The following is a 12,840-nucleotide window of genomic DNA, read 5'->3' as shown; positions in this document are numbered from 1 at the left end:
TTTTCACTTGTTAGCGCGTGATTATATCCCATTATTCGAAATTGAAAATACCACTTTGGCGAGCGAGCTCTTCCGATTTCCTTTTTTCCTCTTTTTTTTCTTTTTTCCCCCATCCAGCGCGGGGAGGGAAAATGGAATTACCGTGATACTCGATTCTCTGGATGTTAATCCGGATTATGAGTCCCGCGGCGGACGGCGAGGAGGCGGAGGCTGAGAATGGTACAACAAAAAAGCGGGCAGAATATGGAAATTTCTCGTAAACTTTGCAATTTCCACTTCGTGTTCCCGTCGTTCAATTCTTCGCCGTTAATTCCTAACCTCCGCCCTTCGACCGATTTCTTTTCCCTCTCGTAAACGAAACGCGCGATTTTTCTTCGGGGAGAACGAGAAAACGGGGAAGGAAGCGATAGCGTTTCGAAAGCTGAGCGAATAGGCAATAACGTATCGGAAGAGGGAGGGGAGAGGTCTGACGTTATAGAAAATTAAATTTTTCCTTTATATAATGCGAGGAGAACTTCTCGGTTCGAACGAAGAGAGTATAGAGTTGCGCCGGTGATGGGGCAAGATTTCCTCTTTTTTTCTTTCGAGGAAAAATTGTTGCGGTGATTCGAGCAGGATGTAGGTCATAAGGTATTACCGTCTGCGCGGAACCGAGAACCTTTTAGAAAGAACGAGCGGCGGAGGTTGAAGAAATCGCGAGGAAAAGAATACCGGACTTTTTCTCCCCCTCCCTCGAATAATACAACTCTCGCGAAAGACGGTTTATTTTTTCTTTTTTCTTCTTCTTTTTCTTTTTTTTTTTTTCCTTGGAAAGAATAAACGCGCGGAACGATCGGAAGTTTCGAAGATCGTTGGGAGGACGGTTCAGTTTCGAGCGCATCTTGGAAACAATCCAAACTGGAAAAAATTCTCGATATTATTCGAAAAGTGTGCTTTTCCTTCGCGAGGATAAAGATTGTCGCGTCGCGGCCAAACGAAGCTTCGTTTGAAGCTGCCGTGCCAAGAGGAAGTTAATTAACGCCGACTTCTCGCGGGGAAGAAAAATGTTCCTTGTTCTTTCTTGGCCGGGCGGATTGCATTATCTCTCGCGAAATCTTATCTTTTCTCGAAACTACCGCTGAAAGAGAGAAAGAAAGAAGGGAGGAAGGAAGGAAGGAAGGAAAAAAGGATAACTGTTTCAAGTTTTTCGATTCTACGATTAATCTCAATTCACGCGAGGAGGAGTAGAGATTCCGTAATAATAATGGAAATGGATTTTTCCTCGAAGCTCGAGAGAAGGAGGGCCAAAGCGTGGACATTATTAACTAAAATGTAACGGCACATAGGGGCGAGGTAGGCGTGCCCTATTCGTTGCACGTTCCTCCGGGTATTGGGCGCAGTTCGTTGGGCCGGCTTCCAGATGGGCAATGTTGGACGGAATGCGGAATACATCGAGGCGGGCAGGCATTCCTACTTAAATCAACATAACTCGGGTGATGAATGGTTAACAGGGTTCGCGGGGGACGCAATGCGCTCCATTTATGGCCAGCTATTACGCCCGAATTTCAGCGTTAAATGTGTGATTTATGGCCACCCGTATTATCTTCCTTCGTGTCCCGTCCACGATACACCGCTACCCCCTCCACCGCGGCCCGCGCCACTACATTTCGGAAAATTACTTTGAACTCGGCAACCCGAGCGAAAAAAATTCATCAACCCTGGTGTCCACGGGCCGCGACCGTGATTAATGCCCTTCTAACCGCCCATTCGAGCCGGTAAGGAATATTTACCTTCACCTGGATCGGGTGATCGCCGGACGTAGGAATAATATTTATAACCGAGTTAAACGCGTTAATATCTATCCCATCTCTTTCGTTTACCACTACGGATTTTTCTTCTGTAAGACGGTTCGGAGAAGCGATTCGAAATCCGCGAGTCGTAAAAATGCCCCGACCTAGCAAGTAACTATTATATTCCGAGAATATAATAGTCCCCCATTGTTCCCTCTCGTTTCCAGTCCCTTTAGAAATACCGCGAGGGGAACAATCGCAGATCTAATTACCAAGCGCGTTCGCAGTATTAATATTCCCGTTCCGTCGTAAAGACGAGGTAAAATGCGATCGGGCGTGTTGAGTTTGGAGGGAGAAAAGCTCGGAGAAGAATTCGTAGCGTTCGATTTGGGAAGGGAGCGAGATGCATGTAACGGGTGTTTTGTTACAGGTTGCGACGCCTCGTACGAGATGCAGGGGCCAAGCTTCGTGTCGGAGCCACCGTCGCGGGTGGAATTCACGAACGTGAACGGGGGCCGAGTGGACTGCACAGTGAGAGGAAATCCGGCACCTACCGTCGACTGGCTGGCGGCGGACGGTGGCAGTATAACGAGTATCCCTGGAATCAGACACGTCCTTGGCAACGGGACCATCCACTTTCCTGGCTTCGAGGCCGAGGTCTTCCGACAGGACGTCCACTGGGCTATTTATAAGTGTTCCGCCGTGAACAGCGTCGGTGGCATCGTTAGCAGAGACGTCACTGTCAGAGCAGGCACGCGAAACTTCTCCCTCGTTATCCGCATTACGCCTATCCTATCCTCGTTCCGTGCGAGCAACCCTCTTTCATCGGTGGAGGAGAGAGGGAAGGGAGGAGGAGGAGATCGTTTTCCATTCGATGGAAAAATTTGGTCGAGATTATTCGCGCGAGATCGCGCCGGTACGGAGATATATTTGTCGCGTCTTCCTCCTGGTTTGTGTGGTTTCCTCGTGGTTTCTTCCAGGCAATGGCGCGTATACCTCGGAGACCTCGTTTGAGGAGTGTAAAAGTTTGATGGCCGTTGAAGGCGGAGAAAATATTCGTCACGCGTTCGCGAGATCCTCGACGACGTTTTACATTAAACATCCCCTCGAGCACAACGTCCGCGGCCGCGTGAAACGAACGCGGCGGTTCCGTTTCCTTACACGGAATAATTCATCCTCTCGATCGGAAGATGGTACGTCTTCGATGCTATGAAATATTTATTCCCATCGGCCCCGTGATTTGCTTCGTACCTCGCTTTGATGCATCCGCCCACCCTCCGCTCCACCTTCTTCCCTTCCTTCTTCTCCGTAACCAGAGGAGACGCGGGGAATACGGACTCGTCGTTGACGGGTTTGTCCGTCGAAAATCGTGACGCGTTGTTGAAACGAAAGCGTTTTCCTTTTCCCATTATTTTTCTTTTCTCGTCCAAACGGCCTCGATCGGGATGAAATTGGCTCCAACTTTTCCATAAAAAAAAAAGAAGAAAGAAAACGAAAATAAAACATAATCCGTGTGATCGAAGCCTCGCCCTCGACGCGGTCGTCGTATCGCCATTAGAACACCACCGCCGCTCAGGTTCGCGGAAAATATATTCATGGCTGTTGGTTGTTTTACGGAACGAGCCACTTGAAAGGAGAGGGAGAATGGAAAGAGGTGTCTCCGCGAGCAGGCGTCTTAAAAATAGAAGTTGGTCCGGGTCAACGAACCGGAAGATATCTTATCGACCTAATACGCCCGTAAATCATCGTCGCGTGAACGTAGCCCATACCTTTTCTTCGGATTCATGCCCGCTACCCCTGCTACGTCAGCTTCTGTCACAGCAGGGCCTTCCTCCCCCTCCCTTTGTTCCTTCCAGTCTCCTTTCGAGCCGATCAACTTCGCTGACTCCGTTCCTTCCTTGCACCGAGAAAAGTGCCTCTCCCTCTCTCTCTCTCTCTCTCTCGAACGGAATGGATATAAGTACACTCCTCGAAGCAAAACGGATATGATTAGGCGAGCGCCATACCCGGTTGGTCGCGGTGGCTTACGTATGCATTCGAGGCGAGCAACCCGCTGACTGTGCTCGAATCGCGAATCGAATAACAACAATGGAGATCTCGTTTCCCCTTTCTCGAGCTTCTTCGTCTAACTGCATCCCAATCCCGATCCCTCGTCGGCAACACGTACGGCTCGTATAGTCGGCCAGGATTTGTCGCTCGCCCAAACGATTTTACGAATAAGGCTTTCCAAGTAACGAGCCTAACTATATATACATACTATAGATTATATATATAGATTAGATAAGGGGAGTGGCGTGAAAAGAAAGCTCGTTCGGAGATCGTTCGATCGTGTAATTTCAAATTTTTACGAAGAGCGAGTATTCGTAAATTGTTTGAAATATTTTGTCGTACGGAGGATGATCGATCGATCCTTTTCTCTCTTTTTTTTTGGGAGGGACTCGAAACGTTCCGCTTTAGGATCGATAAAGTACGGTGGTATATACTAGTCTCAGCGCTGGATAAAGTTCCCTCGAGGAATAAATTCGTAGCCGACAAGTAGCCCGTTTAAACCCGTCTTGCGCAACAAACGTCATCTCGCGGATTTAAAGCGCGCAAGATTCCCTTGTCCTTTGCGCGGGACAACCCCCTCGTATTTTTGGTTTCGTTTAACTAATTTAAAGTGCTATCCTCGCGCGGCAAAGAACTTAATTAAAGTACTCGAAGAAGGAGGAGGAGTGGGAGAATAAAATAAAAATTATACCGTTTCGAGTAATAGCTCTGGAATTGCCTCGTCCCTCCTCTCGTTACCTCCACGACCAGGAAAATATTTGCCTCTCCGCCCCCGAAACAACGATAGTTTCCTCCGGTCGGTGGGAAGATGGCGAGCAGAGAGAAGGAAGAAAACGATTCGGAGCCGAATGAATATCGGGGAGGATAAAAAGTTGGAAGGTAGTCGACGAGACTACCGTTTAATATCGGCCTTCCACGGAACTCTCCCTCCGAGAACATCGAGGGGACGGGGGAGCTTAACGACGTTTGTTAACAAAAACAACAGGCGAACCGTATTGTTCTCTTCCACCGATAGCGGCGTGCCGCCGCTTTTCAGCTCGATCACGACGAGGCATTCGATCGTCCGATCCCACGGTTAAGACGCGCTTTTCTTTCTCCCTCCGACTCTCCACAGAGTTACTCTTCTCCTCAATTTTCGTTGCTCCAGTTTAATTCGAGCGCAGCGCGGAGGGTGCGTTTGACGCCGGGCTAACGAGAAATCCGGACGGAGCGCCGCTAGGCGTTAACGCAAATATACCGTTACGCATCCGCCTCGCGGTGACGTTTTATTGTACCTCTCTCGCTTCTCAAACGCGCAGCGCCTTGATTAAGATACGCTACGTTTATCGGCAAAGATATCAACTCGTTCCTCCTCAATTCATGAATTTCCACGAACAAACGACTCGATGTAATTAAGTTGCTCGCATTACGAATTGAAACATGATATTTCGTCGATGAAATTGAAAAGTGTACGATGCGTCGACGAATACTGTTGACGAATTCAGCGACGAATACGACGAAAAACGTTTCCCCTTTTTCCGCGCGACATAAGATACTCTTCGTGGTGGCATATTCGACGTGCTCGTAACAAGTCGCTTAAAGTGATCTTATTATCGTAACCGCGCTACGTGCGCGTTTGAAACTTGAACACACGTTGAGAGATGAAATTCCTTGGTAAAAATGGAAACGTACGTCGCTCTGTTCGCTTCCTTCCTTTTTTTTCTTTTTCTTTTTTTTTTTTTTACTTTTCTCGACGCCGCTCCTCGCGACGAAATATAAATCTTACGTGGAAGGGACGTGTATTTTTTAATTCAACGCGATTAAACGTGTCGTTGGCGAAAAGGGCGAAATTTCTTTCGAGTTTCGCGAGGCTTGTTCTTTTATTTCGTGGCGAGAACGAAATTCGCGGAAATTTTATACGGAAATAATTAAACTCGCCCCGGGGTCGAGTTACATCGTAGATCTAATTCGACGAGGTGCGCGCGCGCGCGCGCGCGCTTTGGCTAAACGAGCGTTGAACTTCGTCACAGAGAGCACACACGTTTTCCCCCTTTCATCTTTCGTTTCCGCTCTCCGACAAATACCCTCTTCGTTCATTAATTTCCAGACTGTTCCCAACGCTATTCGATTCCACTACATTTTTCCATTCTGCTGTAGTTTAGACCGCTTCAGACCGCCACGTAAACGCGTGTTAAACTTTTTATCCAATATACCCGTATATAGCTAATAGGTTTACGCCATTCTTCTCTATCGTAATCGAATTTTTTTAATAACGCTCCATTGTTATGGAGCACAGAGAATCGGACAACGATCGATCCTTCCTCCTCTTTTCAGACTTCCTTTCGGCCGAGACCAAAGTCCGAAGCGACGACGAGCGAACGACGAGGAAAACGCGTGTAAGTTTGGTCGTGGAAAGGTCTCGTCTTGGCGTAAAACTCGAGGCAAAAAAAAGAGGGCGGTTTTGGTGAGTGAGGCGAGGCCCGCTCTTTCTGTCAGGTGGCTGCCGCGGAAGGCGGAGGGTTAGGCTAGATAGGCTGCAGCCGGTCGTTTCTCTCTTCCCGTAGGTTTCATGGTTTGTAAATATTACCTGCCACGATACGTCTGCCGAGTTTATGCTTGGCTTGGTTGCCGCGTAACCGAGAGCCGTGTGATACGGGGGTGTATGGCAAGGCTGGAAACCTGGAGGCAGAGAAAGAGGGTGGAAGGCAGAGGCGAACTCACCGAGTTTTTACCCCATTCTGGAGTCTGAGTGCCTCGCTCCGCTGACTCTCGAAACGGGTTGCACAGCCGGGTCCTACACACACACGCACACGCCACCACCATCACCACCACATTTTCCTTTCCACCCCTGCCTCTTTCGCAACCACCACCACCTCCTCTTCCTTTTCCACCGACTATAACTCCTCTCCCCCTCCTATAACCTGTCTTTTTCTCCGGCATCGGTTTCTCGTTCTGCATCCTTCCCTCTTTCAACCCTCTGCCCTCTTGCCAACCTTTCAGCCGGGACCATCGACTTACGCGGAACGTTAGTTCGTGGCCGGATTGGGACAGCTTCGAGATTTCGAATAAGATACCGCGATCCTTACCCAAAAAATCTTCACTTTGGACCCCCAACTGGTCCAACCTTTCTGTCGATTTGCAAATTTTTCTTGCGTTGACGTAGCCTATCAGAGAGGGAGGAGAAAAGATAAGGTAGCGTGTTTGCTATTAAGGTCGACGTGATCTTTTCATCTTCGTTCAATTCGATATTGCACCTTGCAATTTCGATATGAATATCGATGGTACCACGGTTCGTAAAAGAGGAGCGTTCTTTCTTTTCTTCTCGTTTCGACTCGTTAGAAATAATATCCTAACCGAAGATATAACAGAGTTTCCTCGCGAGTCTCTTTATCTTTGGGGACGGTTCTCGCGCGCCATTTGTGTTAGGTAATTAATAGAACCCTCGTAGAACGCGGGATTCGTCACATCTGTTTTGTCCTAGCCTCTCCCCCTTCTTCTTTCAATTTTCATTCATACGATCTTTTCAAAAAGCTCGCGCGGATCTATTGAGAGGCAGTGACAGGGGGAGAGGTCGACGGCTGCGATCCTTCCTGCTATCGAGATTTTTCTTTTTCTTTTTTTTCTTTTTTTTTTTTTTTTCCTTTTTTTAATTAAGAGTCGAGCTCCGCTTCATTTCGAGTCCGTCACGCTTTTTATCCGGCTTTCAACCGTGAAAGTTGATTCCGCGGCGACGGGTATCAACATCTTGTAGTCGCACCCGCACAAAGCCTCTCCCCGGATTTAATTCCGAGGTATCGCCGCCCTCCATTTTGCCTTACACCCTCGCCGCGCCACTTAACAACTTTTTTTTTCTTCCTTTCCCTCTCTCTCTCTCTCTCTCTCTCTCTCTCCCTTTTCTTTTTTTCGCCTTTCCACCACTTTCCGTGTCCTTAGCAAGCTTCTAGCGCGGAGACAATTATGTCGCGCGCAGACTGGCTTCAGGAACGGATTCGTGCCACCAAGAGAATACCTCGAATCGATATTACGAGATTTTTCATACAAACATTGGAACGCGTCTATTTTTCTTTTTTTTTTTTTTTTTTTGTATTTGTTTTAACATTGTTTCGAGAGGGAGATTTTATATATTGGAAATTGGGAGAATTATTTTATCGCGTTATATTCGTTTAAACGTTCGCGTTCTTGCATCGAATTGGATTTGATATTCCATTGATTTCCTTTTTTTTTTCGACGCATAAAATATAATTTAATTATGCTTCGTAAATTTAATTTAGACAGAAATTGATGCAATTGATTATGGAAATATAAAAAAAATATAATTTCAAATTACTCTTATGTATCGCGATTCAATTAATGCAAAAATGAAAATTGTTAATTATTAGCGGTATAAAAAATAATTTGTATTGCACGAAAATGGAATTTGGACATATCGATCTGAACCAGACTTGAGAAAAATATTACACGGCACGTAATTCTCCAGGAATGTAGGTAAAAAATTTTTAAAAAACACCAATCTTCCCCGCTCGTAAAACACCAGGTCTATAGTATACCAGGATTGTTAAGTTTTCCACAGGGTGTGGAAAATGGAATAATATATACATTGGCTGGCCGGTGTTAACGTTGTGTTATCATAATTATATTAAACAAACATCACGCACGATATTCGCTACGATATTCGAGCTCTCGTTTCGAGAATTTCGCGATGTTCTCGTTCCTCTGCACGTGTTCGGGATCAACATTCTTAGGCAACGTCTGTACGAAACAGATATATATATATATATATATATATATACTCGGACATATAACTAAATCCGAGTTTCGTATCGATTCGTATCGAAATAATTTAATCTTTTTTGGTCCGGTGTGAAACGTCGATAAAAGCGGCGAATTTTGGTCACCTGTTCGTTTCTGTTAAAAATGGATCGTTATTCGTTCGGGGTAAAGCGTGGTAGCAGGAGGAGGAGGAGGAGGAGGGAAGAAAAAATATTCGGTCCGATCTCTGTATCCTCGTCGGCCTCGGGCGACGTATCGGGCGGAAGACGAATTTGTCGAATTTTCCATCGAGTTCGGTCGTAATGAAATAACGAAATCGCGCGCGGCTTCCGCCGTTTAATTGATACGTCATGAATTTATGAGGGATGTATCGGGGATGGTGCGTGAAGCTACGTATGAAGCCCGGTTAATGAAGCTCCGTTTAACGTTATTACGTTTACCAAAGTTCGGTTATCGACGCTCCATATTGCACGGCTCCCTAACAATGAAACTGAACTGTTCGTTCATTAGCGTCCGAATAAAACGATCGTTGCGTGTTCATCTGATTTTCTCTTTACTTTGTTTAAAAAAAGAAAAAAAGTGCGTGGCACGAACGAAAAATCGAGAAAATCGAAGATAGAAATGGAAAATCGTCGAGGAAAGTCGAGGAAAATGTTTTTTCGTCTCTCGCGTGTTTTTTTCCTTTTTCTTTTGCTTTTTTTTTTTTTTTAGCTATCTACGCGGTTTTCAGAGGTTTTTTCAAGTGCGACGAATCCGACCCTGTCCCCTCCACGCTTTCGAGACGCTCTTTTTTCGAGCGGCTGTGTTGTTTGCGTGTTTCAGTGGTGAATCAGCGTTACGATCCGGAAGTGCAATGTCCCGGCGGTTTCCTCGGCAACAACGTGCTTATGCGATGCAACGTGCCCAGTTTCGTTCGCGATCACGTCACCATCACGTCTTGGCTTCAGGAGCCGTCTTTCAACATCTACCCCTCCACGATGGGAGGTGAGCGAGCACCCAACAACCATCTCCAACTTATCCTCTAACGACGCTCGCTCATAAATAAGAATGAGAAGAGGGACGAATTCGAGTCGACTCGTTCTCTCGCGACTTTATTCCAGAATCGAATTCGACGGGGATAAAAATTGGATCGGAGTGGAAATGGAGATGATTTTCGCGGGATGTTTGGGGAAAGAAAGATCGAAAAACCGGTCTCTGGTATCTCCTTGGAGGTAACTTGGAGAGGATTGGAGAGCTGGTCAGCGTCACGTCTCCCGCGGATTACGGTGTCTCTCCATTTCTATCCTTTTTCTGTTTCGCGAGACGGACCACCCTCTTCTATTCGCTGCAAATTCGCGAAATCGGAGAAAAATTCGTAGCTTTTTTCCCCGCCTCGAGAATCGAATGGAGAATTGTCGGTGCGCGAATCGTGGGGAAATTTTCACCGCGGGTGCACGAAACGTTAACGAGGGGAAACTTGATTAATTATCGCAAGAAGTTGGATCTAGCTGCGCAGCGTGGCTCTGAATGTGTTGGCTAATAAAGCGAGGCCGGATCTGTTAATATCACTCGTCGATCGGAGTAAGACGATCTATAGGCGACCAAAGTTTGGCCGGGTCGAGCGGGTTCGAAGTTGAACGAACTCGCGGCGAAACGGAAGTGGAAAAGCGGGAAGCCGGCGGAATTATTATTACCGTTCCTTGGGAATTTGAACTTGAAAATCCCGAGTTATAATCGAATTAAATTTCAATTGCGAATTTATAACGGAAATCAAAGTGGAAGGGATTCCCGTTTCTGTCGACCGAAATGTACCCCCGTGATTTCTCTCCCCTCCGCAGACGGGAAGTACCACATGCTCTCGAGCGGGGAGCTCATGATATTGAACATCACGCGAGAGGACGCGGAAAGGACTTATCGGTGCAGGACGCATCACCGTTTGACGCAGGAAACGGTCGTCAGCAGCAACGTCGGCAGACTTCAATTGACTGGTGAGTACACGTTAAAATTCCCTTTGCCGCGAAATAAGATAACGCACGATCAATCGATGCGCGCAGAGGCCATTCTCGTTTCTTTTCTCGTTTTTATATTCACGAAGAAGGCGGATCCAAGCAGCCAGATTTCATTCGAGTCGGCTCTCCTTCCAGAAACCTTGAGAAACGTTTTGAAGATTTGTCGATAAAAATATATCGATCGTATTTTCAAGATGTAAGCGTCTCCTCTCTCGTTTTACGCAATAATTGTGGAATAAACGGTTCAGGTTTATTAACAAACGAGGGACGGGACGTAATAACGCGAGTCGAATATTTTTCCTCCGAAGCAAAGCTCGGTGAACGGAAGGGGGAGAAGAAAAGGAAGAAAACGATATTTCCTATCCGTTAACACACTTTCTTCCTATCTCTCTCTCTTTCTCTCTCCCCCCCTTGAAAGCTTGAGCGCCTTTCCTCCAAGCTTCGCCTGTTAACCCGACTAATAAAGTTTTAACGTGGCGAAGAGTGGAAGGAGGATAAGGAGAAGGAGGAGGAGGAGATTTTTAGCGCGAGCCGAGGAGGATACTATTAATAAGACTATCGAAAGAGGAAGAGGGGCATCGTTCTTGGAAGGTTCCCCATCGACGCGGAAAAGAAGTTTCGCCTTTTATCGCCTCGAGAGAGAATGGCGTGCGGATACTTGTGAACGAAAACTTATTATTGCAGCCGGATGCGATATTTACAAATTTCTCGTGAGGAGCGTTGAATATTTATGAGCCAGTTACCCTCGACCGGGAGAGCGTCAGATGCTTTTGGATTTCTTTCCCCCTCCTCCACCTCCGGATCGTTTATCGAGGCCACGGAAATCCAGGCCGAGCTTCTCCAAATGCGCGAATCTGTAATTGGACAAAACGGTATCAGACCGCGGATGTTTCTCTCAGAAAGATGGTTCTTCTTTTCTTCTTCTTCTTCTTTTTCTTCCTCTTCTTCTTCTTCTTCTTCTTCTTGTTTTCCTCCTTAACGTGGCCGAGGAGGAAAGACACGGGTAGCCGTGGTTATTAAATTTTTTTTCAATAACAAAGTGGGACAAGGCGGGCAAGAAAAACGGGACACTAACCGCTGCAGGACATTCTCTCGACCTTTTTTCTTTTCTTTCTTCTTTTTTTTTTTCTCGTATGCGAGGAGGAAAATTGAACTCGGCTTCGCCGATGACCCAGCGGTGGACTCTGGACTCTCGGCCGACTCCGATTAAACGTTGGCTTCGTGTACGCGATTATTGTTAGGGAAACGTCGAGGAAAGAGGCTGACAGAAAAATAATCGAGGCAATTTTTCGGTTTCTTTCTTTTTCATCGTTTGAACGTTCGTACGATCTTTCTTCTCGCCCCGTGGATAAATAGCTCGGATTTTCTATTATTCTCGGATTTCAAGCTTCGATCCCCTCGCGTCTCTGTTGCGCAAACATGCCGTTACGAATCCGCGGTATAAACTCGTCTCTTTCGTCGCCTTTCGATCCGATCTCGCGACGTGGATCGATCGAAGTCGCGGAAGTGGGACGCGCGCGTGAATGGGTAAAAGAGGTTCGACGAAGTTGAGGTCGGGATCCAATTAAACGCCTTATTTGGCCAATAATCAATAACGCGATGGGATCGAAGATCGTTCCCTTGAATAGATAAAAAGTGAAAGGATTATTCGTTTCGACAAATAATACGATATTCCTAATCGCGACATAAACGAATACAGGTTGATAATTAAAACGATGGCGCGTTAATTTGGCGCACGTTAACGATTGACCGCATAAAGAAAAAAAGAGAGAAAAGGAAAAAAAATGTGCCCTCGACGGGAAATTCGCAAAATCCATAAATTTCCATCCCAGTCCCTCGACTTGACGTGTGTCGCGTCGCCGAAGGGGTTAATGAGCCATCGGATGATCGAGGCCCGATCAAAGGAAAAATTCTCTTAGCCCATGCGTAATTGGCAGGGGGTGTGCGCCCGCGATCGAGAGCAGAGTCTGAAAAGGTTTCCTCGAGTCTCTGGCATCGCTTGTTACCGAGGCGAGCCGTAATGTGTGCTTCCGCGCCCGGCCACGAGCATCGCGGAGGAACGAGAGGAAGAGGAGGGGCGGAAAGGCGTGGGAGACGAAAGCGGAGAAGGAGAGAGGGAGGAGGAGGAGGAGAAGGAGAAGACGAAGAAGCGGAAAGGGGAGGAGAAATCTCCACTCGAGCCGGGCTAACTAATGATGCTTCTCTTCACATGCCTCGCCTAACCCTCCAGATTCGCGTTCGAGCTTCGTACGTGGCTGTATACGATGCGCGAGAAAAAGAAGAAG

The 12,840-nt window shown here is 46.9% G+C and overlaps 1 protein-coding gene across 14 annotated transcripts in view; it reads left to right on the top strand.

Annotated features, from left to right (window-relative positions):
* LOC108002686 (cell adhesion molecule Dscam2) overlaps nt 1-12,840 on the top strand; it is a 120,141-nt gene that overhangs the window by 45,558 nt on the left and 61,743 nt on the right. For 13 of the 14 annotated variants that reach the window (XM_062071322.1, XM_062071321.1, XM_062071323.1 and 10 more), the window contains 3 exons: nt 2,200-2,520; nt 9,390-9,551; nt 10,385-10,534. In XM_062071322.1, coding sequence (XP_061927306.1) covers nt 2,200-2,520; nt 9,390-9,551; nt 10,385-10,534 — 633 coding nt within the window. The remainder of the gene's footprint in view (nt 1-2,199; nt 2,521-9,389; nt 9,552-10,384; nt 10,535-12,840) is intronic. The other variant, XM_062071324.1, reaches the window with a different exon arrangement.

The sequence above is a fragment of the Apis cerana genome, linkage group LG2 (genome assembly GCF_029169275.1).
Source record: "Apis cerana isolate GH-2021 linkage group LG2, AcerK_1.0, whole genome shotgun sequence".
Classification (NCBI taxonomy): Eukaryota; Metazoa; Arthropoda; class Insecta; order Hymenoptera; family Apidae; genus Apis; species Apis cerana.
This window is presented reverse-complemented; position numbering and strand designations above follow the sequence as displayed.